This window comes from Oncorhynchus tshawytscha, linkage group LG04, assembly GCF_018296145.1.
Source record: "Oncorhynchus tshawytscha isolate Ot180627B linkage group LG04, Otsh_v2.0, whole genome shotgun sequence".
Lineage (NCBI taxonomy): Eukaryota > Metazoa > Chordata > Actinopteri > Salmoniformes > Salmonidae > Oncorhynchus > Oncorhynchus tshawytscha.
In genome coordinates, this window is record NC_056432.1 from 39,216,951 (window position 1) to 39,244,384 (window position 27,434).

The window sequence follows — 27,434 nt, forward strand, 5'->3', positions numbered from 1 at the left end:
GAAGAGGGATTTGTTAGTGAGGGGGATCAAAAATAGGCTGATGATTCATGAACATTAGAGTCGGCAGCCCGCGTCTCTCAGCCAGCCTGCAGCAGATGGTTGACTAACAGTCAGGCTGTAGGACCAGTCACACTAACCATAGCACCATGAGACAGTGACAAACAGCAAGTTCTAGCCTTTCTTTGTTACGCTACTTTACCTCTTCTGTGTTTATTTGGTTCCCACACTTTCAGAGCGAGTTTATGCTTAGACTGGTGCACTCAAGCCTGCAAAACAACCATGTTCCGCTTTCCCGGCTCCAATGTTACCTTCATGCAAACTCTGTTTGACATCAAAATGTTCCAAGAAATATAGCTGGTTCATATAATATTTGTGAGTTTAGTTACAGTGACTGTCTATGAAAATACTGTTTAAAATGATTATATATTAAAGACTTAGCTAGAATAATGTCTATGTCTCCAATACTGCATCGTTTTACAGATTGTTATATTGTGTTATGGGGGGATTCTGACCTGGCTAAGCACGTGTAAATGGAACTTAATTCCCTTGTGTTAACTTTTCTCTCTATGTGTATTCTGACCTTGAACTTAAGCATGAGAATAGCATGCTGTTCACCCGCTATTCATTGCCAGTGGATATCATAGAAATGAAGGCGTGGTGGAGGTGTGTCTACAGATACACCGTATTCTGACCTTGATTTAATTCCCTCATAATTCCACCACCTTAATGCGATGAAAGGTTGAATAATGTAGAGCAACCTGTCACTTCCAAGTGGAACAACATAAAGGTATATTATACTTCATTCTTTCCCAAATAGAAATAACACCATTCCAGCTCCTGAGTGGCGCAGCGGTGCAACTGCATTGCATGTAGTAGTGTTAGAGGTGTTACTACAGTCCCGGGTTCATATCCCGGGCTGTGCCACAACCGGCCGTGGTCGGAAGTCCCATAGGACGGCGCACAATTGGCCCAGTGTCGTCCGGGTTAGGGGAGGATTTGGCGGGTGGGGTTTTACTTGGCTCATTGCGCTCTAGCGACTCCTTGTGGTGGTGCCTGGCGGCTGACCCCGGATGCCAGATGAACGGTGTTTCCTCTGACACGTTGGTGCGGCTGGCTTCTGGGCGTTAGGCGGGTCATGTTTCGGGGGGCGCATGACCACCTTCGCCTCTCTCTCTCTCTCTCTCTCTCTCTCTCTAGCCCGTTAGGGAGTTGCAACGATGAGCCAACATCGGAAAATTGGGGAGAAAAAGGGGCTAAAATAAAAAAACATTTATGAAATAACACCATTCTCCATGCACTGTACTTTATAAATTGATAAGAGTAAAATGGTAAGTATCAATTACAATTATTTTATATATATTTTACCTTTTGATCGCTGGAGACATGTGAAACCAGTCATATGGCAGCAAACGGAAGCATATCAACACTTTTCCGCAGTGAAGTTCGGGATGAAATGTGGAGACCCAGACTATAGGCTTCTGAAGCCATGAAGGTGGTATACCGGGAAACCAACGGAGTTGATTATTTCTAGAAGGTTTTAATTATATGCCCAGACTTTTCACTGTATTTCTTTTACAATTTGTAGTATTAAATATTAGCCACTATCGGTAGCCACGCTCAGTTATACTCACGTACATTTATAATTGTCACTAACTTTATTTGTTAGTCTCCTTACATTTTGCATCATTCCATTACATCGTTAGGTTACCTTTCTGTCCCCTGTCACGTTCATGTGGTTGTTCCTGAGGATTGCGAGCAAAAGTGGATCATATAAGGCTAACGTATTACAAGTTGTGCATTAATGTATCCGATTTGAATCATTATGGAACGCACACCAGACTTAGCAGTTTAAACCTGGACCCTGACACACGGTTCATGACAACTGGACCATTGTCATCACAGTTTCATGATTAGTGAGGGTTATCAGGGTAGAGTTATAGGACTACTATTCAACCCTTACTGTACACTTTTCTCCCCTTACAATATTTCATGGATGGAACAATTGATTATGGAACTTTCGGGATAAATGAAACCACTGTATTTTTGATTCACCAATATATTTTATGCAAGGGCTGGTCCATTTGTAATCCTAGTGGGCCTATCTAACTTGTTTTATTGTGCAAAATGATCATTATCTGGCTAATAATGGGGGCCACATCTGGCTAATAATGGGGGCCACAAGGAATATGTTTTGCAGGTGGGTTAGAAATGCCAAGGCTGATTTTTGGTCACAGCCTCTACCCCTAATTTTGTGCGTTAAAGGCTTTCCAAACCTGTTTGAAAACTTTACCAAAATACTTTCCTAACCCTAAAAAATATACGAGATTAGAGTATTTTTTATCTATATATTGGTGCTGGAAGGAGATGAATATGCATATATTTACATGGATTTCGTTCATTGATCCCTAATATTCTGAACTGTTCCATACTCCACATTACCTAAAGTATAAGGACACCTGCTTGTCGAACATCTTTTTCCAAAATCATGGGCATGAATATGTAATTGGTCTCCCTTTTCTGCTATAACATCCTCCACTTATCTGGGAAAACTTTCCACTAAATGTTGGAACATTGGTGCGGGGACTTGCTTCCATTCAGCCACAAGAGCATCAGTGAGGTTGGGTACTAATTTTGGGCGATTAGGCATGGCTGGCACTCAGCATTCCAAATTATCCCAATGGTATTCAATGGGGTGGAGGTCAGGGCTCTGTGCAGACCAGTCAAGTTCTTCCACACCGATCACGAACAAACCATTTATGTATGGACCTCGCTTTGTACACGGGGGCATTGTCATGCTGAAACAGGAATGGGCCTTGCCCAAACTGTTGTCACAAAGTTGGAAGCACAGAATCATCTAGAATGTCACTGTGTGCTGTAGTGTTCCTATTTCCCTTTACTACAAATAAGGGGCTTAGCCCGAACCATGAAAAACAACCCCAGACCATTATTCCTCCTCCACCAAACTTTACAGTTGGCACTATGCATTCGGGCAGGTAGTGTTCTCCTGGCATCTGCCAATCCCAGATTCGTCCGTTGGACTGCCAGATTGTGAAGCTTGATTCATCACTCCAGAGAACGCACTTCCACTGCTCCAGAGTTCAATGATGACGAGCTTTACACTACTCTAGCCGACGCTTGGCATTGCACATGGTGACCTAAGGCTTGTGTGCGGCTGCTCGGCCATGGAATCCCATTTCATTAAGCTCCCAACGAACAGTTCTTGGGCTAACATCGCTTCCAGAGGCAGTTTGGAACTCGGTAGTTAGTGTTCGAACCTAGGTCAGTTTTTACATGCTACGCGTTTCAGCACTCGGTGGTCCCATTCTGTGAGCTTGTGTGGCCTACCACTTCGAGGCTGAGTCATTGTTGCTCCTAGATGTTTCCACTTCACATTAACAGCACATACAGTTGACCGGGGCAACTCTAGCATGACAGAAATTTGATGAACTGTCTTGTTGGAAAGGTGGCATCCTATGACAGTGCCACGTTGAAAGTCACTGAGCTCTTCAGTAAAGCCATTCATCTGCCAATGTTTGTCTTTGAAGATTGCATGGCTGTGTGCTCAATTTTATACACCTGTCAGCAACGGGTCTGGCTGAAATAGCCAAATTCTGTAATTTGAAGGGGTGTCCACATACTTTTGTATATATAGTGTAATTTAGTGCGTCAAGAAAATTCTAATTAAAGGTACACCAAATTTAAAGGGATAGCTTTAGATACAGTAAATGTTTTGAAACCCCTAATGAATGAATACTCCATGTGAACATTTGTTGGCTAGCAAGTGGGTGGGTTTTCAGTGGTTGAACAAAATGTATTCAGCGCGCAAAAGGGAACCACGCTGCAAAGCCCAATAGGCAGCTGCATACGGTAGCCTACTGTAAGTCTGAATACCAACTACTGAGAAGTGCATGGGAAAGGCTGCACAGGAAAGGCATACATTTCCTAAATCTGAATTGGCCACAGAAGTAAAAATAAAAAATAAACATTCTATTGTAACTGATTTCATAATGTAGTTTCACGCCTCTTATTGTAGAGTGGGTGGAGACTGAGTTGAGCCATATCAACCGACGTAATGGAAGTTGGATCCTAAGACAAACCATCAAACATGTATTTCATCGAGTTTGTTTCACCCCCCGTCGCCATACCGCTTTCAGACTGTGAACCTTGCATGACGCGAGTGCGTTGGTTGGAGACTGAAGAGCCGCACACCCTACACGGAAACAGTGAAGCGCGCCCAGAATTCGGTTCCCAATATAGTATATGCTGTGTAGAATAAAATCAAGACATTTCTGGGAGATCACATTACTTGCCTTTATAAACGAAGTGGACTGTTATAACCATGTAAGTAGGCTAGAATTTATACCGATTAAGTATGTGTATGTCGTAAATAGATGTATCAAAGGTTGGAGTTGTAGCCTAAAGTTGCCCTTGTTTTTCTTAAAACAACTAATCATTCATTGATTGAATACTTGAAGATTAGGCTGCATACCACTAAGGCATAGAAAATAGCCTCGATGATGACTGGGCAAATGGTTGGCTCCTATTCAAAAATCTAATCTCATTTTTTAAAGATTTGTCATATAGCCTGCTGTACTTTGCTTTTGTAATCCTGCTTTTAATTGTAATATTTTATTAGATAGGATAGTTTGGGGCAACTAGCCCTCTGGGTAACCCCCCTGTAATTCTCATAGAAACCCACCTTATGTCACCAATCTTTCCTAACACTTTCTCCTGACTGCCACAACTCTTTCTCAACTAAAAATGTAATCGTTCTCATCTACATTTTTTAAGTCACTCCAACAAAACGATTTTAAGGTAAATGTATCTAGTATTTTGTAATTTAGAAAAGGTTATATATATATATAAAGTATATAAGCTAATGAAGTCAGATCTATACACTCCACATTTTGTTGTGTTAAAGCCTGAATTTAAAATGGATTCAATTGAGATGTTGTGTCACTGATCTACACACAATACTCCCATAATGTGAAAGTGGAATTATGTTTTTAGAAAAGCTGAAATGTAATCAGTCAATAACTATTCAACCCTTTTGTTATGGCAAGCCTAAATAAGTTCAGGAGTGTGCTTAACAAGTCACATAGTAGGTTGCATGCACTCACTCGGTATACAATAGTAGTGGTTAATTAAGAGTCTATAGACGGTCCTGTGCGTCAATATAATGAACATAATATCAAAAGTCCCCATCAAAATCTATACATTTGCATGGCTTTGCGCCTCAATCCACCACATCTGCGGTGGAAAGTGGCAGAGCTACAGAACTGTTTGTCAGACCAGGAGACATCTCAGAAATTGGTCTTCTCAGGAAAATGTCTGCAGCATCCGAACAGTTTGGCCACCCTATGGAAAGATGAGACTCTCGCGAACACGATGGTGTACTCCGTTTTGCTCTATGACTCTTACAAATGTCACGGGACTCATATTTCCAAATTAATGGAAATATGGAGGTAGTTTTGTGCCAACAAAATAAAGGGTTAAATATGTGTCACCCGAAAAATATTTCCTAAGCTTTCATATATCTCATAGATGTAGGACAGACACTGCAAAACTTTATTCCTCATGATTTATTTATTTTTGACTGTATTTTTTTGCTGTTTAGGAATGTGTTATTCAATCTATTTTTATGGGCTACAGTAGGAAAGGCCAAATTCAATATTTTATCAAATAATTAGTGAATATTTTGTTATATATCTAAAGGGGTCCTAAAAATCCAAATCAAATAGTTAAATGATCCATGGTATGACCATTTTAAAACAATTCCATATGTTGGCTTAGTAGAACATGATTTTTAGATGATTACCATATCTCTGTACCTTACACATACAATTATCTGCTCTGTCGAGCAGTACATTCAAGCACATATTCAACCACAAAGACCAGGGAGATTTTACAATAGTTCGCAAAGAAGGGCACCTATTGGTAGATGGTTAAAAATAAAAAGCATACATTGAATATCCCTTTGAGCATGGTGGGGGGTCTGCAGGTAGCCTAGTGGTAAGAGCATTGGGCCAGTAACCGAAAGGTTGCTCGATCGAATCCCAGAGCTGACAAGGTAAACATCTGTTGTTCTCCCCCTGAACAATGCAGTTAACCCACTGTTCCTAGGCCGTCATTGTAAATAATAATTTGTTCTTAACTGACTTGCCTAGTTAAATAAAGGTTAAATACATTTTTAAAATGGTGCAGTTATTAATGAAACGTTGGACTGTGTATCAATCCACTCAGTCACCATAAAGATACAGGCACCCTTCCTAACTCAGTTGCCGGAGAGGAAGGAAACTGCTCAGAGATTTCACCATGAGGACAATGGTGATTTAAAACAGTTACAGAGTTTAATGACTTTGATCGGAGATAACTGAGGATTGATCAACTACATTGTAGTTACTCCACAATACTAACATAAATTACAGACTGAAAAGAAGGAAATCTGTACAGAATAAAAATATTCCAAAACATCCTGTTTGCAATAAGGCAAAAAATGTGAAAAGAATGTATTTTTTTCCTGAATACAAAGTGTTGTATTTGCAGCAAATCCAACACAACACATTACTGAGTACCACTCTTCACATTTTCAAGCATGGTGGTGGCTGCATCATGTTATGGGCATGCTTGTCATCGTTAAGGACTAGGGAGTTTTTAAGGATAAAAAGAAATGGAATAGAGCTAAGAAATCTATTTTAATCCTACCTTGTAACATAACAACATGTGGAAAAAGTTAAAGGGAGTGAATACTGAAAGCACCGTTTACATACCATTAGGGAGCCTAAAGATAAATTATACACTTGTTTAGAAAGATATTAATGCAATCAATGGTACCTAAATTAGCATTTTCCAAATCATACCTAAATCATCTATACGTAAATTCATTGAGTTACACAGTCATGTTTTGATACTTTAGGATGATTTGGAACCTTACATTACAACCTCATCATAGTGAGGATATTAATAGTGAGATGTGCAATGCCATTGTGTTTCAATATTTGATGTATTTCATAAAAATAACATACCTAGACTTTAGCTTTAAATAGTTAATTACTTAAAAATGTCAAAATAAGTGAATGAAACAGGTTGCCTATTGAATTCATGTTTATGTCTGCCTCTAAATGTTGCCTGCACGAAAGAAAAGCCTAATGTTTGTCACTGTACAGTAACAGTCCTGGGTCTGTGTGTGCTCATTGTTGCATGTATGTGGTTTTCCCCCAGCTTCTGGATAAGGACTATAGCTTCTGCCCAGCTGGCTTGGGTATTGTACTGACTGACAGCCAGTGCATTTTCACCCATCCTCAAGATGCATATGAATAGCTTATTAAATCAATGGAGTAAGTACTGTAAAAACTACAATTTTTTCTTAGCCCTTCTATTTTCCCTTGCAATGGAAATCCCCTGCCGTCATATCCTATGATTCTCCCATGACAACTATGTATAATATAGGAACGTTTCACAGCTTTGCAGAAGTAGTGCTTTGAATTTGTATCCTAAGGCCTGTTTTTACTCCTAATCATATGCCTATGAGTCTGATTGATACTTCCTTAGACATAATACCCTTTAAGCCCTGTTTATACCTGGTGCTAACATGTACCCTTTGTCCTGATCTTGTCCACATTCTGATTGTGCCACATTTTTAGACAGGTGTAGACAATTAAAAGACACATTGTGATCTGATTGTGATCAGATCTTCCTCACCAGCTCCAGAGGTAGTCAGCATGCATTGTGCCTGGATAACAACCAAGTGTAAACAGATCTGGAGGGTCAGACTATTTAAATCATCATTATACCGGCCTCTAAAATCATTGACAGGTAGCACCATTGACTCATGGCATCAGTAATTGTCTCAAAATGAATACATTCATATTATTTCGAAATAATATCTTTCAAATCATTTGCAGGGAGGCACCAGTTGATCTGGTCACAATGTGGACACAGTGGACGGATGAGACACATTTTAATGCAATGTGTAGACTCGACAAACCTTGATCAAATAGTGATTGGATCATATTGCTCAGACCACGAAACTCACATGTTAGCACAGGGTGTAAACGAAGCTTTAGACATAACTGTTTTATATCCTAAATGATCAGTTAAATCAAATATTTTGCCTGCTTCGCAGCGTTTATGTTTATAGCGTATGTGCATGGAGCTTCAGTTTCTCACCCTGTGTCCTTGTTTAGACATTGAGTCTCTCATATTGTGTGACTAATGTGTGTCTCAAATGGAACCCTATTCCCTAGTGCACTACTTTTAACCAGAGCCCATAAGGAGTAGGGTGCATTGTCCTAATATAGAAACTCCTTTCCTCTGCATATCCTAACCTTTTTCAGAGGTGTTGAGTCAGGAAAGTGTCCTGTTACCCTGTTACTTGTCTACATCTATCGTCCTGGAGATCAGAGACTCATTCTCTAAACAGACTCCATCAATTTTGATCTTATGTGTGACTTACGCAGAAAACCACGTATAGGTAGTTATTTATAAAAACCTTACTTTGACGTGGAAATGATCTTACGACTAAGTTCAAGTATAAATCTAAGAACATTATTATAAATGAGGCCTCAGGTGAATAAATGTGACGAGAGTGATGTACTGGCACGTTAGAGACTCGAGCATCTAAAATAGCCTTTGGGGCCAGACCAGAGTAGAAGTGCTGATTTAGGATCAGGTCCCCTTGTCCAGTCATTATACCGGTAATTAAACATGCTAACTTGATCCTTGACCAGAGCACTCTTACCCTGAGACACTTTATGAATACGTGCCCTGAAGACTTGCTGGAAATGGTCATTTTCTGTTAAAGTGGTTGTTAAGTGGATGTTTAAAGAACATTTGGCATTTTAGTAATCTAGCAGACGCTCTTATCCAGAGTGACTTACAGTAGTAATTGCGTACATTTTTCATACTTTTTCACAGAAGCCATGGAGACTGCAGGGCCTTTTTCTGTTTCTGTTTGCCATCGGACCAGCGTAGAAACAAATGGTCTGGTTCCCGTGAAGCCTGTCTGTGGTGGGGGTTAGTACTTTGGAGCAGAGGGGAGGGGATGGCAAGGGGAGGGGAGGGAGAGAGAAATAGAGAGGCCGGAGGAGTTAGGAGAGGGGACTCAGAGGAGGGAGGGGCTGGCATAAATCCCTCTCCTCTCTCTGGGTTTGTTGCTGTTTATGATGATGTAATCAGAGGGGTTGAGGCTTTTTAGTCTGTCCTCCTCTGAACCAGGATTTCCATATTACTGGGCAAGTAGGCAGACTGACTTACAACGTGTATGTTCTGCCCTTTTAACTTCTTAGCCTTAAGCTCACACACAGATGTCACAGTGTATGTTACATAGTGAAGGATGCATGGGGATAACCTCAGGTTTCCGTACGTCTGTTGTCATCCCAAATGGTAACACTACTTGTGCACTATATTACGTATGTATTTTGAATTATGTATCCAGTGGTGTATTTAAACACCCAAAACTATTTCTGAGGTTTTTTCATTTATTCCCACTGACACGCCACTCTTCCTTCACCTGAGAGGACTTGCAAATGATGTTGTTCCTTCCTATAAGCGTCTCCCGTCCAAGACTGTCCAAGGCTGTTCTTTACCCTCCCAACGTTCCTAATACTTCCTCCCTCACTAAATGTACATTCCTAAACAAACCCTAGATCCAGTTGGTTGTTTGACCACTGCACGGTTGGGAGACAGGACAAAGCTGTGTCTGAAATGGCACTCTGTTCCCTATATAGTGCACTACTTTTGACCAGAGCCCTATGAATGACCTGGTCAAAAGTAATGCACTATTAGGGAATAGAGTGCCGTTTAGGACATACACAAGTTGGAGAGGGACAGAGCTACATTGTGTCCTGCTGACATTTTGTGTGACCTCCCATACTGTACATCATCCTACTCCCTCCCGTCCCACAATGCTGTGTTGTTCTCAAAAGTCATTATGCTACCGGAAAGCATTTAGTGCACAATTGATCCATGATGAGCAAGGCCAGCATTTCCACAACTGTTAACAACTACAGTGTGTTGTGGGCCTGCACAGTCTGCATCAGTATCACTTGTAAACAAGGCTTCATTCTCAAAGAAGGGTGCCTTTTATACGATTTCTTCTCTGCCTATACTGTATATGTAATTCAATTGTAATATATATATTTGTATCCTATAGCATCTAAGCAAAGTTGCACTGAGAGTACAAAACATTAAGAACACCTGCTCTTTCCATGACATAGAATGACCGGGTGAATCCAGGTGAAAGCTACGATCCCTTATTGATCCCTTACTTGTTAAATCCACTTCAATCAGTGTAGATGAAAGGGAGGGGACAGGTTAAAGAAGGATTTTTAAGCCTTGGGACACTTGAGACATGGACTGTGTATGCGTGCCATTCAGAGGGTGAATCGGCAAGACAAAATATTTAAGTGCCTTTGAACGGGTTACGGTTGTAGGTGCCAGGTGCACCGGTTTGTGTCAAGAACTGCAATGGCGCTGGGTTTTTCCACGCTCAACAGTTTCCCATTTATATCAAGAATGTTCCACCACCCAAAGGACATCCAGCCAACTTGACAACTGTGGGAAGCACTGGAGTCAACATGGGCCAGTATCCAGGTGGAACACTTTTGACACCTTGTATCATGCCTGACAAATTGAGGCTGTTCTGAGGAACAAAGGAGGGATGCAACTCTATATTAGGAAGGTGTTCTTAATGTTTGGTACACTCAGTGTATACGCGCTTATATAGTTTTGACTGGACTGGATAGTGTTCATTGGGAGTAGCCTAATACGTGGAATATATAGGTTAGAGTTAGGCTGTTTGTGCCAGGTAGGTATTCTACTGCAGCTTCTTAATAATTAAACCCTGGGTACCTGCTACCATGCCTCCCATTGAGGCGGTGAACCAGTGCAGAGTCTGTGACAGCCTGAGAAAGGCCTAAATGGATAGAGTTACTGCCTAACAATGGAGGTGAAGAGACGCTTGAGGCAGAGCTGAGAATGCCCTCCAAATAATTCAATGGATTCAAAAGGGAAGCATGGCCCTTTTCTGATGCTCTCGCTGCATGGCCATTAATGGCAAATGCGTGTACCGCACAGCATTACGGTCTAGCTACTTCTTTATATAGAACCCTGTTTTACTGTATCTTCCAGGGGTACTGTATCTTCACATATTTATGGACACTGTCTGACATTATTGATATGCTCTATTCTTGCAACAGATACGGTGCTAAATTGACAATTTTTCTTTCATTTTTCTTCATCAACAAACAGGTCACTGACCAAATCAAATCAAATCATCCAAATTTTATTTGTCCTACACATGGTTCTAAGGAAATGCTTGTGCTTCTAGTTCCGACAATGCAGTAATAACGAGCAAAGTCATGTACATAAGGATATATGAATGAGTGAAACAGGTCACAGTAGATGATACCATCAGTATATACATATGAGATAAATAAACCCATAGTTAAAGTGGCCGTATTACATAAGGATGCAGTCGATGATATAGAGTACAGTATCTCCGCTGCATTGCAATCTGGCTTCCATGATTAAAGTGGCTGGAGTAGAGTCAGTGTCACAGTGGTGCACCTCAGCCACACTCAAGGTACTAAACTTGATATCATAACCGCCATCGATAAAAGACAGTACTAAAAGACAGTACTGTGCAGCCGTCTTCATCTTCATCGACCTTGCCAACTCTGTCAATCACCATATTCTCATCGGCAGACTCAGTAGCCTCGGTTTTTTGGATGACTGCCTTGCCTGGTTCACCAATTACTTTGCAGACAGAGTTCAGTGTGTCAAATCGGAGGGCATGCTGTCCGGTCCTCTGGCAGTCTCTATGGGGGTGCCACAGGGTTCAATTCTCGGGCCGACTCTTTTCTCTGTGTATATCAATGATGTTGCTCTTGCTGCGGGCGATTCCCTGATCCACCTCTACGCAGACGACACCATTCTATATACTTTCGGCCCGTCATTGGACACTGTGCTATCTAACCTCCAAACAAGCTTCAATGCCATACAACACTCCTTCCGTGGCCTCCAACTGCTCTTAAACGCTAGTAAAACCAAATGCATGCTTTTCAACCGATCACTGCCTGCACCCGCATGCCCGACTAGCATCACCACCCTGGATGGTTCCGACCTTGAATATGTGGACATCTATAAGTACCTAGGTGTCTGGCTAGACTGCAAACTCTCCTTCCAGACTCATATCAAACATCTTCAATCAAAAATCAAATCAAGAGTCGGCTTTCTATTCCGCAACAAAGCCTCCTTCACTCACGCCGCCAAGCTTACCCTAGTAAAACTGACTATCCTACCAATCCTCGACTTCGGCGATGTCATCTACAAAATGGCTTCCAACACTCTACTCAGCAAACTGGATGCAGTGTATCACAGTGTCATCCGTTTTGTCACTAAAGCACCTTATACCACCCACCACTGCGACTTGTATGCTCTAGTCGGCTGGCCCTCGCTACATATTCGTCGCCAGACCCACTGGCTCCAGGTCATCTACAAGTCCATGCTAGGTAAAGCTCCGCCTTATCTCAGTTCACTGGTCACGATGGCAACACCCATCCGTAGCACGCGCTCCAGCAGGTGTATCTCACTGATCATCCCTAAAGCCAACACCTCATTTGGCCGCCTTTCGTTCCAGTACTCTGCTGCCTGTGACTGGAACGAATTGCAAAAATCGCTGAAGTTGGAGACTTTTATCTCCCTCACCAACTTCAAACATCAGCTATCTGAGCAGCTAACCGATCGCTGCAGCTGTACATAGTCTATTGGTAAATAGCCCACCCATTTTCACCTACCTCATCCCCATACTGTTTTTATTTATTTACTTTTCTGCTCTTTTGCACACCAATATCTCTACCTGTACATGACCATCTGATCATTTATCACTCCAGTGTTAATCTGCAAAATTGTAACTATTCGTCTACCTCCTCATGCCTTTTGCACACATTGTATATAGACTCCCCCTTTGTTTTCTACTGTGTTATTGACTTGTTAATTGTTTATTCCATGTGTAACTCTGTGTTGTCTGCTCACACTGCTATGCTTTATCTTGGCCTGGTCGCAGTTGTAAATGAGAACTTGTTCTCAACTAGCCTACCTGGTTAAATAAAGGTGAAATAAAAAAATAAATAAAAATTTGTTGAATCTAACAAGCTCTTGCCTCATGGAAAGATGGTGGAAGACAGACTATCTTTGTCTTAGTGTTATGAAACTCTGCGTTTATTGATTAGGAGCTCTCAATTCGTGAGCAAAACACGTACAGTAAGCAATCGATCCAGAAATGATTGGTCCCATGCTTTGATTCAAGAAAGTAAAGCCTCCATCTTTTTGACCTGTCGGGATGTGGTTTGATTGGTTAAATGAAACACCTCATCCCAGTACATTATTGAACACTTATGGACTCATTTGATGACTTGGGTGCCTTATAGGGCAGCCTATCTGATTCAGTCAGCCACTTACACCTCGTGTGCGTCCCAAATGACACCCTTTCCCCTAAAAAGTGCACTACGTTTGACCAGATGCCTATGGACCCTAAGTCAAAAAGTAGTGCACTACATAGTGAATAGGATGCCATTTGAGACGGACCCAGTTCTGCATCACAACTTTTTATTTGATTATTTCTTTTCATAATCCTAGTACATTTGATGAGGCACTGGGAATTAGTTTGAGTTTCAGGGGATTATAGCTAAGTAAGCACCGTGCACAGTGTACACACATTGTGCTACACTTAATTAACATTGTATTTTTTTGTCTACAGAGGAAATGGATGTCAATAGGCCTATGTCAGTTTGTGAAAACTGCTGATGTAAAAAGGGGCTATCTAAAATACATGTGATTGACTGGTAGTTAAGATTTCCAGGCAAATCTCTGGTCTTTGCTTTAGGCTGCTGGTACTGAGATCTAGTCCAATAGCGGGTTAATGCGAGATACTAGAGGTCCCCACCCACATGACCACACAATGATATAACAAGAAAATACGATGGGTTTTTTCTGAGGAAATACATTGTGTAAGATACAGAGGAGCTGCAACACTGATGCAATTACCTACCTTATTCATGGCAGAAATGTTCTCAATGAAAGTATACATTTCTCAGTTCTCTTTTCTTTCTTTCTTTCTTTCTTTCTTTCTTTTCTTCTCTCTCGCTCTGGATTTCTCTAGAAAGCATTTCATTTTGAGTTATACCTTGGTTTGGACTCTCGGGCCATTAGCTACAGGCACAACAGGAACCCAAATGTAGAGACAACCTCAGACAGACCGCCATATATGGCACACACATACAGTACATTTTAAATGCAAAAGGACAGTGGCTTTGGCATGTTCCACCTATGTGCGGTGACTTATGGTTGATACTGAGCACAGTCAGCGCCACAGGTATGTGTGGTCTGGCTGGGGGCTGTATGTTTCAGACCTATTGATCAGCTGTAGAGACACACAACATGATCCTTCCATGCTGTTTCTGTGTTGATCACAGAGCTGCAGACGTACACAGGAAGCACCAGGGCTCCTGTGGCAGAGTCCCTTTCTTTGTGTGTGAAAGGTTGCAGCTCGAAAGTGTCAGGGATCGTATCAGAATCTCTGTCGTGAGACTCATGTCGGATGCACGTCTGTGCGAAGGCGGCGTAATCGCTTCAGACATCACCCCGTTGACGTGATTTACTCTCAGTCCGGAAATGGCTTCGCTGAAGGGTTTCGTTCAGATGCCTCTGACTCTATTTCTCTCTCGATGGCCACATTTGTCACACAGCGTATTCACAAGAAACACTGTCCCGCTCTCTCTGCCCTGAACTGAGAAAGCAGTCAGATCTGCGGGAACTTCCTCAGAAAGAGAGTCGTTCCCCTGAGGGACAGCCTCACCCTGGTGTGGACTGATCTCACTGTTAAAGTCTCATAACTCACATTCCTTATCTGTAGGTGGGACGTCAGTAGGGCGGTCCCACTGGTGGTGTTTCTCATAAAGGTCTCTGTGGTCGGACACTTAGTCAAAGGTCAAACTCGTTTCGTGTGATAACAGGCCTTTCCACAGGAGATCACTTTACGAAGGCCCTGATCTAAAGTAGTATATAGTGAATAGGGAGCTATTTAGGACACCCACTAACAAGTGTCTTCCATTTTGCAACTCTTGGTTCAGTAAAAAAGCACTTTGTAAGATAAAGCTAAAAAAAGACCACCCAAAAAAAAAAGATTTGTAAATACAAATTGAATTCAAACATTATGAAATTCCATTTAGAGACAGAGATTTGTTGTTTGCACACCGAGATTCACTCTCAATTAACGTGAAGTGCAAGCAAACTGATGCTAAGTGTCATGGATCCCTCCGGAGCTGTGTCATTACGCACACCTGGTCCCCATTCCCATTGATTAGTAAATGTGCCCTTTGGTTCACTATTAGGCTGTCGATTTTTGTTCTAATGTCTGTTAGTCGCGTGAGTACCTGTGCTGTGTTGTTTTGGCTTCCGTGCTGCTTGTATTGTGCCGATGATTACGGGTCTCATCCCGTGTGGTATCATTGTGCACTTGTGTGTTTCTTCGAGGTACTCCTTGCTTTTTTTGTTTGTTTGTGTTTCAACCCTGTGTTTTGTATACGTGTTTGTTTGGTCCTGTGCCTTTACACGGCGTGCTGTAATTTGGGTCAATTAAAAAAAATCTATTCCTGCGCTTGTCTCCCGACCCTTTTAGACCGACGTGACACTAAGGAGGCCTGTCACAATGGCCTGATTAATCTACCAACATGTATTCATGCAAAACAGTGTTCTAAATGGCATCCTATCCCCTACATAGTGCACCACATTAGGGCTCAGGTCAAAAGTAATGCACGATATAGGGACTAGGGTGCCGTACGGGAGGTGGATGAGAGTCTGGATGTCTGTGTCTGTGAAAGTAACTGTGATTGAGGAGGGTGTCTTTATGATATACCATGGGTTGTCAGTGAGTGACATAAGGCTGCACTGTAAGTGTTTTCTCTGACAGCCAGTTGGGTTAAGGCGGTGCAGTTGAGCTGAAAAGAGTGCGTGGGCTAGCTTTGATTCACACTTGTGTCAGCATGTCAGTCTGTGCTGTTCACTGGTGTCATTGTCAGGACTGGGTTTGTTTTTCTAGAAAACAAACTCCCACTGCCCTTAACTATAACTTCTGCCTGTCCCTGGACCCAGCTACCTGCCTCTTCCTGTGGTCCCTTGCTAATAAACACCTACTGCGCCCTGCGCTTGGAACCAGCACTTTGTCTCTCCATCGTATTCATTACAGTTGTAAGGGGTGGACAGTTATGTATGTTGTAAACCACATGTCTGTGCCACACGTCATAGGTGCCTATCCTACTGCTATAGAAACAATGACAGTGTGGTTTGGTTTGCTGCACAAGCTTCCTGTTAGCGGTTCTCTTCTCAGCGACAGTTTCCTGTGACAGGCGATTCCAATAATTTGTGTTTGTCTGATAAGGGCTTGGTGAAAGAAGGCCTAAAAACCTTAAAGATGGAATCACACACTGACATTTTATAAATAATGCAATCGAGGAACATAATCTTATGAGGAAAAAACGGGTTACAAATGAATAAAAGATACATCTCCAGATAAATCAAAATAGCACATTTTATTTGCCAAATGTCTCCCTCTCATCCTGTGTGTGGGCTACATGTCCCACTCCTATCATCTCATTAAAATAAATAGAACCCCTCTCCATCTTTCTTTTTATGATAAGCCAAGATGGAAAACAAGTCACTTGACTAGAGAAGGCTACACTGGACAGTCTCTCAACTGCACTGACCAGGCCTGCTCCTCTCTATTCTAGGGAACCATTATTGTCTCTTTGTTTCACTCCATAAAGGGGAGGCATGATGGGTAGGCACTTTCCCTCCCATCTAGTTAACAAGTGTGTGATTGAATTATTGTGTTCTAATCTGCTCTGTCTTTCATCCGCTGTACTTTATTTCTGCATGGGGTTATTTGGGGGTTTTGCAGACTCTTTGTTTAAGGACAGCCCTTCTTTCAATGTAATCTGTCACAGAGGTGAGGGATGTGGCTAACATTTGTGTGTGTGTGTGTGTGTGCGTGTATGTGTTTGTGTGCGTGTATGTGTTTGTGTGTGCATGCGTGTGCGTGTGTGCGTGCATGTGTTTGTGTGTGCATTGCGTGCTTGCATCTTCATGTTCGTGTGTGTTTGTGTACCATAGCAGACATCACTCCCCACTCCAGGATGTGTGACTGTGACGTGGACGTGTCCTCGGAGCCCACCAGCCCCACGCTCTACGGCGAGTCCTCTGACAAATACTACCATGTGGACCGCTGGCAGAAGCTCCGCACCGCCGTCCGCAAGCTGGAGTTCTGGGAGAACTTCACCGCCGAGCTCATTGGGAGCGGCTTCTTTTCCAAAGTCTACAAGGTACCTGGTCCCTCCCTAGCCATCTGTATTGAACATAGCATGCATCCCAAATAGCACGCTATTACCTATATAGTGCACTACTTTAGAACAGAGCCCTATGGGTGCCATTTGGGATGCATTAGGACAAAGCATCCTGTGGGTTGAATCTAATTGGGACATACAGTAGTTGCCATTACACAATTAGCTTACACTCCATCATGGATGCCTGAGCAATGGTACCCCACTGTGTTTCAGCTAACATAACTTCCCTGGGGCCTCCTGGGTGGCGCAGTGGTTAAGGGTGCTGTACTGCAGCGCCAGCTGTGCCATCAGAGTCCCTGGGTTCGTGCCCAGGCTCTGTCGTAACCGGCCGCGACTGGGAGGTCCGTGGGGCGACGCACAATTGGCCTAGCGTCGTCCGGGTTAGGGAGGTATTGGTCGGTAGGGATGTTCTTGTCTCATCGCGCACCAGTGACTCCTGTGGCGGGCCGGGCGCAGTGCGCGCCAGGTGCACGGTGTTTCCTCCGACACATTGGTGCAGCTGGCTTCCGGGTTGGATGCGCGCTGTGTTAAGAAGCAGTGCGGCTTGGTTGGGTTGTGTATCGGAGGACGCATGACTTTCAACCTTCGTCTCTCCCGAGCCCATATGGGAGTTGTAGCGATGAGACAAGATAGTAGCTACTACAACAATTGGATACCACGAAATTGGGGAGAAAAAGGGGTAAAATTTAAAATAAACTTCCCCAATCTGTACTCTGTACAGAAGTAGAGCCAATGGAGGAGTAACATGGCATGCATTTAGATTTTGAAGTGGAATGGGCCTGGGGAGAAAGACAGATGGGATGATTACAGAATTCATCTATTAGTCTACTAGAGTTGAACACTGGATGTTCTGAGTAGAGAGAGATAATACTGGCCATTAATCTGTTTTATGTTATGTGATGATTTAATCACATTAAAATATTAATATAATTGAGCAGTGCCAGTGAGATGGTGAGGTAATACATCAGAGGTCACTGTAAAACCATGGGGGCTGTTCAGAATTCAAATGAGGGCAGTGTCAATTAATGGAGGTCATAATGAATTTACCTGCAAAAACAGCTCCTTTCAGACGCCTAACTTTTTTTTTTTTTTTTTTTTGTACACCCAGGCAGTCAAAAACTGGATTTCCTGTGTTTTATACATATTTCCACACTGTAAGGTTGGAATAGTACTGTGAGATTGTGGAAATGATGATAATACTCTTTCAGTGTAAGAGCTATTTGAAAAGATCGCCTGAAATTTCAGCCTTCTTTGGTGGGTTGGAGTTCTGGCCATCCATGATGACATCACCATGCGGTAAATTAGTTAATAATAGACCAATAAGAAAAAGAGTTCCAAACCTCTGGCAATAACAGCAAATGTTCTGTTTTTCCCTCCCCACTCAGTTCTGGCAAAATTCTTGCTTGTGAAATTGCTCTTTGCTGAGATGCTATTTTTGTTTATTTTAATTGATAACAATCACAGTAAGGTCCTTAATTGAAAAATATATGTTATTTATCTTTGTGTAGCGTAAGATCAATCAAATCAATCAATGTGCATGCAAAAACACACATATTAAAACAAACAATTCTAAAAATCAACCTACAATAGAGCATGCTGGGAAATATGATAATGATTGGCATAGTTTTTGATAGTCACGTAGGCCCATTCTACTCCTATGAAGTGGTTCCATAAGGTGTGAAGGCATAGTGTTTGTCCAAGCAATCTTATTAGCCTTTTTTGTTTATTTTAATTGATAACAGTCACAGTCAGGTCCTTAATTGTTGCCCAGAATGATTTGATATTGAGATAAAAACGGCTGCATTGGCCCTTTAAACTGTAAACCCTTGTCTGTTTCTCTAAGGTGATTCACAGTACGACCCATAAGGTGATGGTGGTGAAGATATATAAGAACGACGTGGACCAGGATAGCATCGTGCGTGAGATTAGTCTACTGCAGAAACTCTCCCATCCCAACATAGTCAGGTATTAGTCAGTGAACTCCCACCTTTTTGTGATGATCACTTATACATTTTGGTACATGCCCTTATTGATAACAGTTGGAATGCAGGGAATGTATGCGTTTGTCTTCTATGTGGTGCAGTCAATGGCACGGGAATATAGGAGTTCAATTAGTTAAATTACCCCTCTGAAGTGGTTAGAGAAGCTGTGAAGGCATAGTATCAGGTGGATATTTTTAAGTGCACCACAGAATCATGGCATACTGTTCCTGTATTCGAGTCCAAAATATAGGGCATTATACTGTGTTATATTGTATTATCTTTATACTGTATTTACATATTTATATACACAAGCATTTTGCTACACCCGCAATAACATCTGCTAAAACATGTGTATGCGACAAATACAATTTGATTTGATTTATATTATGCTGTACACTCTCAGAAATGTGTTCTTTAAAGGGGCACACACGCTTGTCACTGTAGTACCTTAAGTTATCGGTATATAATTGTACCTTTGCGGTTCGTACCTTAAAAGTGCCAATAGTGTACCTTAGGGAACAAGGTAGTTAGTACAGGCACAAAAGCGTACCTTTGGAAAAAGTACAAATCTGCTTGTTTAGGGTACCACCACTGTGACAAAGCCGTTTGTTCCTTTTAAATGGCAAAAATTGGGTGTTGTTTTAACACTGTAGGGTGTATTTACGTCTAAAACGTTTTTGAGGGTATTGTTTTAACACTGTAGGGTGGTAAAGGCTTTTTCCCAGTGTGCCTTTCAAGTACATTGTTTTGTTTACCCTAACAGTGGTCTGAAACTTTTGGTGTACAGGCCACATTGGGCAAGCCACATTATGTCATCTTGTAAAGTGATATGTAATACCTATTGGAATACAGGCAGAGCTAGGATATCCCAGAATTTGAAGTTTTAATCACCAACAACATGTATTTAGAATGACTGCCAAGGTAGGAATTATTGATAAATGAGACTACCTACACCATCTAAAAGAGAACAACCATCTCTGTAACAGGTCCAACTACTAACAGATTGGATTAGTTTAGAAAAATATACGTTATTTATCTTTGTGTAGCGTAAGATCAATCAAACAATCAATGTGCATGCAAAAACACACATTGAAACAAACAATTAAAAAAATAAACCTACAATAGAGCATGCTGGGAAATATGATAATGATTGGCATGGTTTTTGATAGTCACGTAGGCCCATTCTAACCCTATGAAGTGGTTACATAAGGTGTGAAGGCATAGTGTTTGTCCAAGCAATCTTATTAGCCTTTTTGCAAGGTCACAGTATCAGCGGGAATCAAACAGCACAGTTTATCTGCTGATGTCAGAGCATAGAGAGCCGTGATAAAAGCGAATCTGAGTCCAGTACAATATGTACCTGGCACAGACAGGCCATCCATCCCTCTGTGAGTGGGCACTACTCAAACAAGGATGTGAAAACATGGCCTTCCTCAGACACGGTGGTTGAATCCCAAATGGACCCTATTACCCACAAAGTGCCCTTTTTTTTACCAGGGCCCATATGGTGCCATTTGGGACAAATTCACTGTGTTTGAGGAAGGCAATGTTCTCAGGCTCCGATGTCAGAGCAATATAATAAAATGGAGACTGACCTGTTCATGTAATTAGTAATAACCTTTCAGTGAAGGATGGTGTTTTTAGGTTGTTAATCTCGGCAGCCCAGGTGAGTTTCTCGACATTTTGTCTGTCCACAAGAGATGCTGCCTAGAAGGTCAGCATCCCAGAGTTGCCTCTTCACTGTTGACATTGAGACTGGTGTTTTGCTGGTACTATTTAATGAAGTTGCCTGTTGAGGACTTGTGAGGCGTCTGTTTCTCAAACTAGACACTCTAATGTACTTGTCTTCTTGCTCAGTTGTGCACCGGGGCCTCCCACTCATCTTTCTATTTTGGTTAGGGCCAGTTTGCATTGTTCTGTGAAGGGAGTAGTACACAGCGTTGTACAAGATCTTCAGTTTCTTGGCAATTTCTCGCATGGAATAGCCTTCACTTCTCAGAACTAGAATAGACTGACAAGTTTCAGAAGAAAGTTCTAACGTAATTGCAAAAGGGTTTTCTATTGATCAATTAGCCTTTTAAAATGATAAACTTGGATTAGATAGCACAACGTGCCATTGGAACACAAGAGTGATGGTTGCTGATAATGGGCCTCTGTATGCCTATGTAGATATTCCATTAAAAATCAGCCGTTTCCAGCTACAATAGTCATTTACAACATTAACAATGTCTACACTTGTATGATCAATTTGATGTTATTTCAATGGACAAAAAAATGAGCTTTTCTTTCAAAAACATAGACATTTCTAAGTTACCCTAAGTGACTTTTAAACGGTAGTTTATATTTTGAATTTCATTATGTTTCCCCATTATAATTCTGTTTTTGCCATTCGTTCTAGGTATCTGGGGATCTGTGTGAAAGAAGATAAACTCTACCCCATATTAGAGGTGATTGTTACTTTCTCTAACTTGGATTCATGACATGTTCACACTCCAGTGAGATAAGTGAGGAGCCATGCTAATGAGTCATGTACTGTACATATGCACACAATTAGGAAAACAACCTCTCATTCAACGTCAACAAAACAAAGGAGATGATCATGGACAACCACATCGAAGGGACAGCAGCGGAGAAGGTGGAAAGTTTTAAGTTCCTCGGCATAGACATCACAAACAAACTGAAATGGTCCACTCACACAGACAGTGTGGTGAAGAAGGCGCAACAAAAATTTGTCTTGTCACCCAAAACCCTGACAAACCTTTACAGATGCACAATTGAGAGCATCCTGTCGGGCTGTATCACAGCCTGGTACGGCAACTACACTGCCCTCGACCGCAAGGCTCTCCAGAGCGTGGTGCTGTCTGCACAGCGCTTCTCCGGGGGAAAACTGCCTGCTTTCCATGACACCTACAGCACCCGATGTCATAGGAAGGCCAAAAAGATAATCAAGGACAAAAACCACCCGAGCCACTGCCTGTTCACACCGCTACCATCCAGAAGGCGAGGTCACTACAGGTGCATCAAAGCTGGGACCGAGAGAATGAAAAACAGCTTCTATCTCAAGGCCATCAGACTGCTAAACAGCAATCACTAGCACAGAGAGGCTGCTGCCTACATTGAGACCCAATCACTGGCCACTTTAATAAATGGATCACTAGTCACGTTACACAATGCACTCTAAATAATGCCACTTTAATAATGTTTACACATCTTACATTACTCATATCACATGTATATACTGTATTTTATACCATCTATTCCACCTTGCCTATGCCAATCAGCCATCGCTCATCCATATACTTACATGTACTTATTCTCATTCACCCCTTTAGATTTGTGTTTTATTAGGTAGTTGTTGGGGAATTGTTAGATGACTTGTTAGATATTGCTGCACTGTCAGAACTAGAAGCACAAGCATTTCGCTACACTTGCATTAACATCTGCTATCCATGTGTATGTGACAAATAAAATTTGATTTGTTATGCAAAAGTATATGGACACCCCCTGAAATGGGCACACGGCCATGTAATCTCCATAGATAAATATCGGCAGTAGAATGGACTTACTGAAGAGCTGTGACTTTCAACGTGGCAGCGTCATAGGATGACACCTTTCCAAAAAGTTAGTTTGTCAAATCTCTGCCCTGCTAGAGCTGCCACGGCCAACTATAAGTGCTGTTATTGTGAAGTGGAAACATATAGGAGCAACAACGGCTCAGCCGCGAAATGTGTTCTCTGGAGTGAATAATCATGCTTCACCATCTGGCAGTCTGACAGACGAATTTGGGTTTGGTGGATACCAGGAGAACACTACCTGCCCGAATGCATAGTGCCAACGGTAAAGTTTGGTGGAGGAGGAATAATGGTCTGGGGCTGTTTTTCATGGTTTGGGCTAGCATACTATGACGTTCTAGATGATTCTTTGCTTCCAACTTTGTGGCAACAGTTTGGGGAAGGCCCATTCCTGTTTCAGCATGACAATGCCCCTGTGCACAAGGCAAGGTCCGTACAGAAATGGTTTGTTGAGATCGTTGTGGAAGACATTGACTGGCCTACACAGAGCTCTGACCTTAACCCCATCAAAACCTTTGGGATGAATTGGAACTCCAACTGCGAGCCAGGCCTAATCGCCAAACATCAGTGCCTGACCTCACTAATGCTCTTGTGGCTGAATGGAAACAAGTCCCCGCAGCAATGTTCCAACATCTAGTTGAAAGTCTTCCCAAAAGAGTGGAGGCTGTTATAGCAGCAAATGGAGCACCGACTCCATACTAAATGCCCATGATTTTGGAATGAGATGTTCGACAAGCAGGTGTCCACATACTTTTGGTCATGTTGTGTATATAAGGTTGGGTTGTGTGTCTGTGTGAGTGAGCCCCTTCATCTGGGAAAATATGGCCTGCAGCAGCCAAAACATGTTGGTTTTTCAATAATGAAGCAGTTTTATCAACTTCCAAGAATTTCCTCTTCACTTCAGTTTGCTACTCAATTCATGCACATTGGTTGGAGAGTAAGGTTGTGGCAGTGTTCCTTTCCTTTGAACTTAAACCCAATTTCCAGGTCTGTTTTAGTAAGTGAGGCTGATTGGTCTCTTGGTCTGTTCTCAGTTTGTTAGTGGGGGCTGATGGGCTGTTTATCTGTTGCAGTATGTGAGTGGGGGCTGTCTGGAAGAGCTGTTAGCCAGGAAGGATGTGTCTCTGTGCTGGAGGGAGAAGGTGGACCTGGCCTGTGACATCACCAGGGGAATGATCTACCTGCACTACAAGAACATCTATCACAGGGACCTCAACTCCAAGGTACAGGGTACAGTAGATTAGGGACCTCAACTCCAAGGTATAGTAGACTAGGGACCTCATTCCAAGGTACAGTAGACCAGGGACCTCAACTCCAAGGTACAGGGTACAGTAGATTAGGGACCTCAACTCCAAGGTATAGTAGACTAGGGACCTCATTCCAAGGTACAGTAGACCAGGGACCTCAACTCCAAGGTACAGCAGACTGGGGTCTTCAACTCCAAGGTACAGTAGACCAAGGACCTCAAATCCAAGGTACAGTAGACCAGGTTCCTCAACTCCAAGGAACAGTAGACTGGGGTCCCCAACTCCAAGGTACAGTAGACCAGGGACGTCACTGAAAAAGGAAAACTACATGCCCATCTAAATGTAGATTATTGTCGTATTTGTGGTGCATCGACCAAAAGGTAACCATTTATGAACAGGAACAGTAGGAAGGTCCACACTCAGGAAAAACAGTAGGAGATGTCATCTCTCACACACTAGCTGTCACTGAATTGGCACCCTATGCCCTATATAGTACGCTACTTTTGGCCTGGCTACAGCCACTGACTACTCTCTTTGACATCAGGAAAACCCCTACTCTTACGTCAAACGTTTGCAACATCAGTGCTGTGGCATAATGTAGTGATCCCACTGGCTGGTCTCGATTGTAAAAGAGGTCTCCTGATCTCCTGAATAAATAAATGTTAAATAAATAAAACAATTCTGTTGTGGACAATACAGGATAAGGTTGAATTGAGGCTCATTCAGTAGTCAGACTGAAGCTGAGGATAACTCTGTCCCATGTGGAGAAGACAGCAGCGTAGAAAGATCGTTTGACTCTCTCTCCCGGTTGCCAGGTTCCACAGAAGTGCAGGTCAGTTATGTTATACAGAGGAGCCAAGCAACAAGCACAGTCCATTGTCATGCTAATGTCTTCCCACTCTGAGCGGTGTTATTGTACACACACACACAGACACGTACACACACATGAATGCACACACAAACAGGGTTGGGGAGTAATTGATTACATGTAATCAGTTACATGTAATTTGATTACTAAAAACTTGTAACTGTAATCAGTTACTTTACCAGCACACACAAAAATAGCCAATTACAGTTACTTTTGAAAAACTAAATGATTACTTAATGGATTACGTTTAAATTCAGAAAGGATGTTTGCGAGAGAAACAAATACATTATGACATCTTTGTTTTCTCAATGACATTCAATACAGCCAGAGACCACTATGATGAAATACCAAATGCGTTTGATGGGTCTTTTTTGTCTTCTTCTGGTGCCTCTTAAGGGGAAAGTAATCAGATTACTTTACTAAATTTGGGTAATCCAAAATGAACATTACTGTTTACAATTTTGGACAAGTAATTAGTAACCATAACAGATTACATTGAGAAAGTAACCTACCCAACTCTGCACACACACACATCCAGCCAGCCAGTCTCGCTTAGTCTGGGAAAATAGGATCAGTGAGCAGTGAATCAATAGTAGAGGCCCATTACACACACACACACACACACACTCTCTCTCACACTCACTGTAAGGATGTATGACAGAAGCCTATAGACAAGACGAGGCATCTTCTCATGTGCAATCTCTTTCAATCGTGAAAGAAGAGACTTCCATGCCTATAAATAACAAAGGATCCAAGCCAGACATGCAAGGTCATTCACTATGTCCAATAAGACATGTACAGTGTATTTTCTGAAGCGGTAATGTTAGGTTAAACCAATCACTGCTTCAGTTAGAGACATGAGGTTTGGCTGCACAGCGCAGGGCTTCTGACATCTCTCCTGTAGAAGCAGTCATTACAGTGTAAAATGACCAGGGTAAGGAAAGGCATGGTGGATGGAATTGCAAACATAGATCATTTTAGTGAGCTTTACAAGAGTAACTGGAATCCAGATTTAGCTCTGAAGGTCAAATGGCACCCTATCCACTATAGTACACTACTGGGATCATAGGGCTCTGGTCAAAAGGAATGCACTGTATATGGAATAGGGGTATCATTTGGGACACAGCCTTGGTTGCAGTTCATGCCAATTCCTCGGAGTTCCAGTGGCACAGACCTTTTTTATTTTCCCTCAAACTCCATTCTAGATATTTTCCTTTCTTTGGCTCTGGGGTGAGGGCCCATGCTAAATTTAGCGGTCAGGTCTGGTGCTTGGAGCGATCTACATATAATAACAGGCTACTGAATGGAAACGCTGGAGCGGGAGAGAGGGCCTGTGGCTCCCTCTATAATGGGATCCAGATGCTTAGGAGTCGTCAGCCAACAGGGCCCTCCCCTCACTCCCTCCCTCCGCCTGCTTTCCCTCATCAGCAGTTCCTGCTCTGCTCCACACCCCTGTCTGCCTGCCTTTCTGCTTGTCTGTCTCTCTTGGGCTGTCTCTGCTCCACACCCCTGTCTGCCTGTCTGTCTGCTTGCCTGTCTACCTGCCTTCTTATTGCCGACTTGACTCTCTCTCTCTCCGCCTGCCTGTCTGTCTGCCTTTCTACACCCAAACCGCTCTGTCTGCCTGACTGTCTCTCGGCCTGTCTGCCTTTCTGCCCTGCTTGCCTGTCTCCCTGTCTGCCTGCCCATATTTCTGTCTGTCTGCTTGCCTGCCTGCCTGTCTACCTGTATTTCTGCCAGTCTGTCTGCTTGCATGTCTGCCTGCATGCTTGTTGCCTGCATGCCTCTCTTCCTGACTCTCTCACTACCTCTGTCTGTCTACCTGTCTACCTGTCAGCCTGTCAGCCTGTCAGCCAGCCTGCCTGCCTGCCTGCCTGCCTGCCTGCCTGCCTGCCTGCCTGCCTGCCTGCCTGCCTGCCTGCCTGCCTGCCTGTCTCTCTCTCTGCCTGTCAGCCTGCCTGCCTGTCTCTTTACCTGCTCGACTTATGTAACCACTCCACTGTTGAATCTTGGGTCCTATAGTAGCTTACCTACTGTTACTGAGCCCAGGCCCCAGTCATCTCCCATGCACTCTCTCCACACTTACAATAAATATTCTGCTATGGTAATCACCACCGAACACACAGTTGGGCTTTGTTCTCTGTAAGCATAGATGCCAAAGCAGGTGGATTATCACCTCTGTAGCTCACCAGCAGAACCCAGGTCAGAACTGAATCATTTAGCATGGCGGGGAGGTGATGAGTGCAGATTCCATTGAGTCAGGCTCTTTAAGAGTGTCTGGTCTGGCTGTCTGGTCTGGGGTATCCCCTTCATAATGGCTTCGTCCCAAACGACACCCTATTTCCTAGACCAGAGCCCTATGGGGC

At 42.7% G+C, this 27,434-nt stretch overlaps 1 protein-coding gene across 6 annotated transcripts in view; it reads left to right on the forward strand.

Moving 5' to 3' along the window:
* Positions 1 to 1,211: 1,211 nt before the first annotated feature.
* The window catches only part of LOC112248695 (dual specificity testis-specific protein kinase 2-like), a 31,335-nt gene continuing 5,112 nt past the window's right edge, over positions 1,212 to 27,434 (forward strand). The window contains exons 1-6 of one of the 6 annotated variants that reach the window (XM_024417937.2): positions 1,212 to 1,328; positions 7,222 to 7,337; positions 17,170 to 17,378; positions 19,243 to 19,364; positions 21,780 to 21,828; positions 24,027 to 24,176. In XM_024417937.2, coding sequence (XP_024273705.1) covers positions 7,307 to 7,337; positions 17,170 to 17,378; positions 19,243 to 19,364; positions 21,780 to 21,828; positions 24,027 to 24,176 — 561 coding nt within the window. In that variant the 5' untranslated portion in view covers positions 1,212 to 1,328; positions 7,222 to 7,306. Of the gene's footprint in view, positions 1,329 to 3,923; positions 4,342 to 7,221; positions 7,338 to 17,169; positions 17,379 to 19,242; positions 19,365 to 21,779; positions 21,829 to 24,026; positions 24,177 to 27,434 lie in introns of those variants that run through there. The other 5 variants (XM_024417938.2, XM_024417936.2, XM_024417940.2 and 2 more) reach the window with 5 other exon arrangements.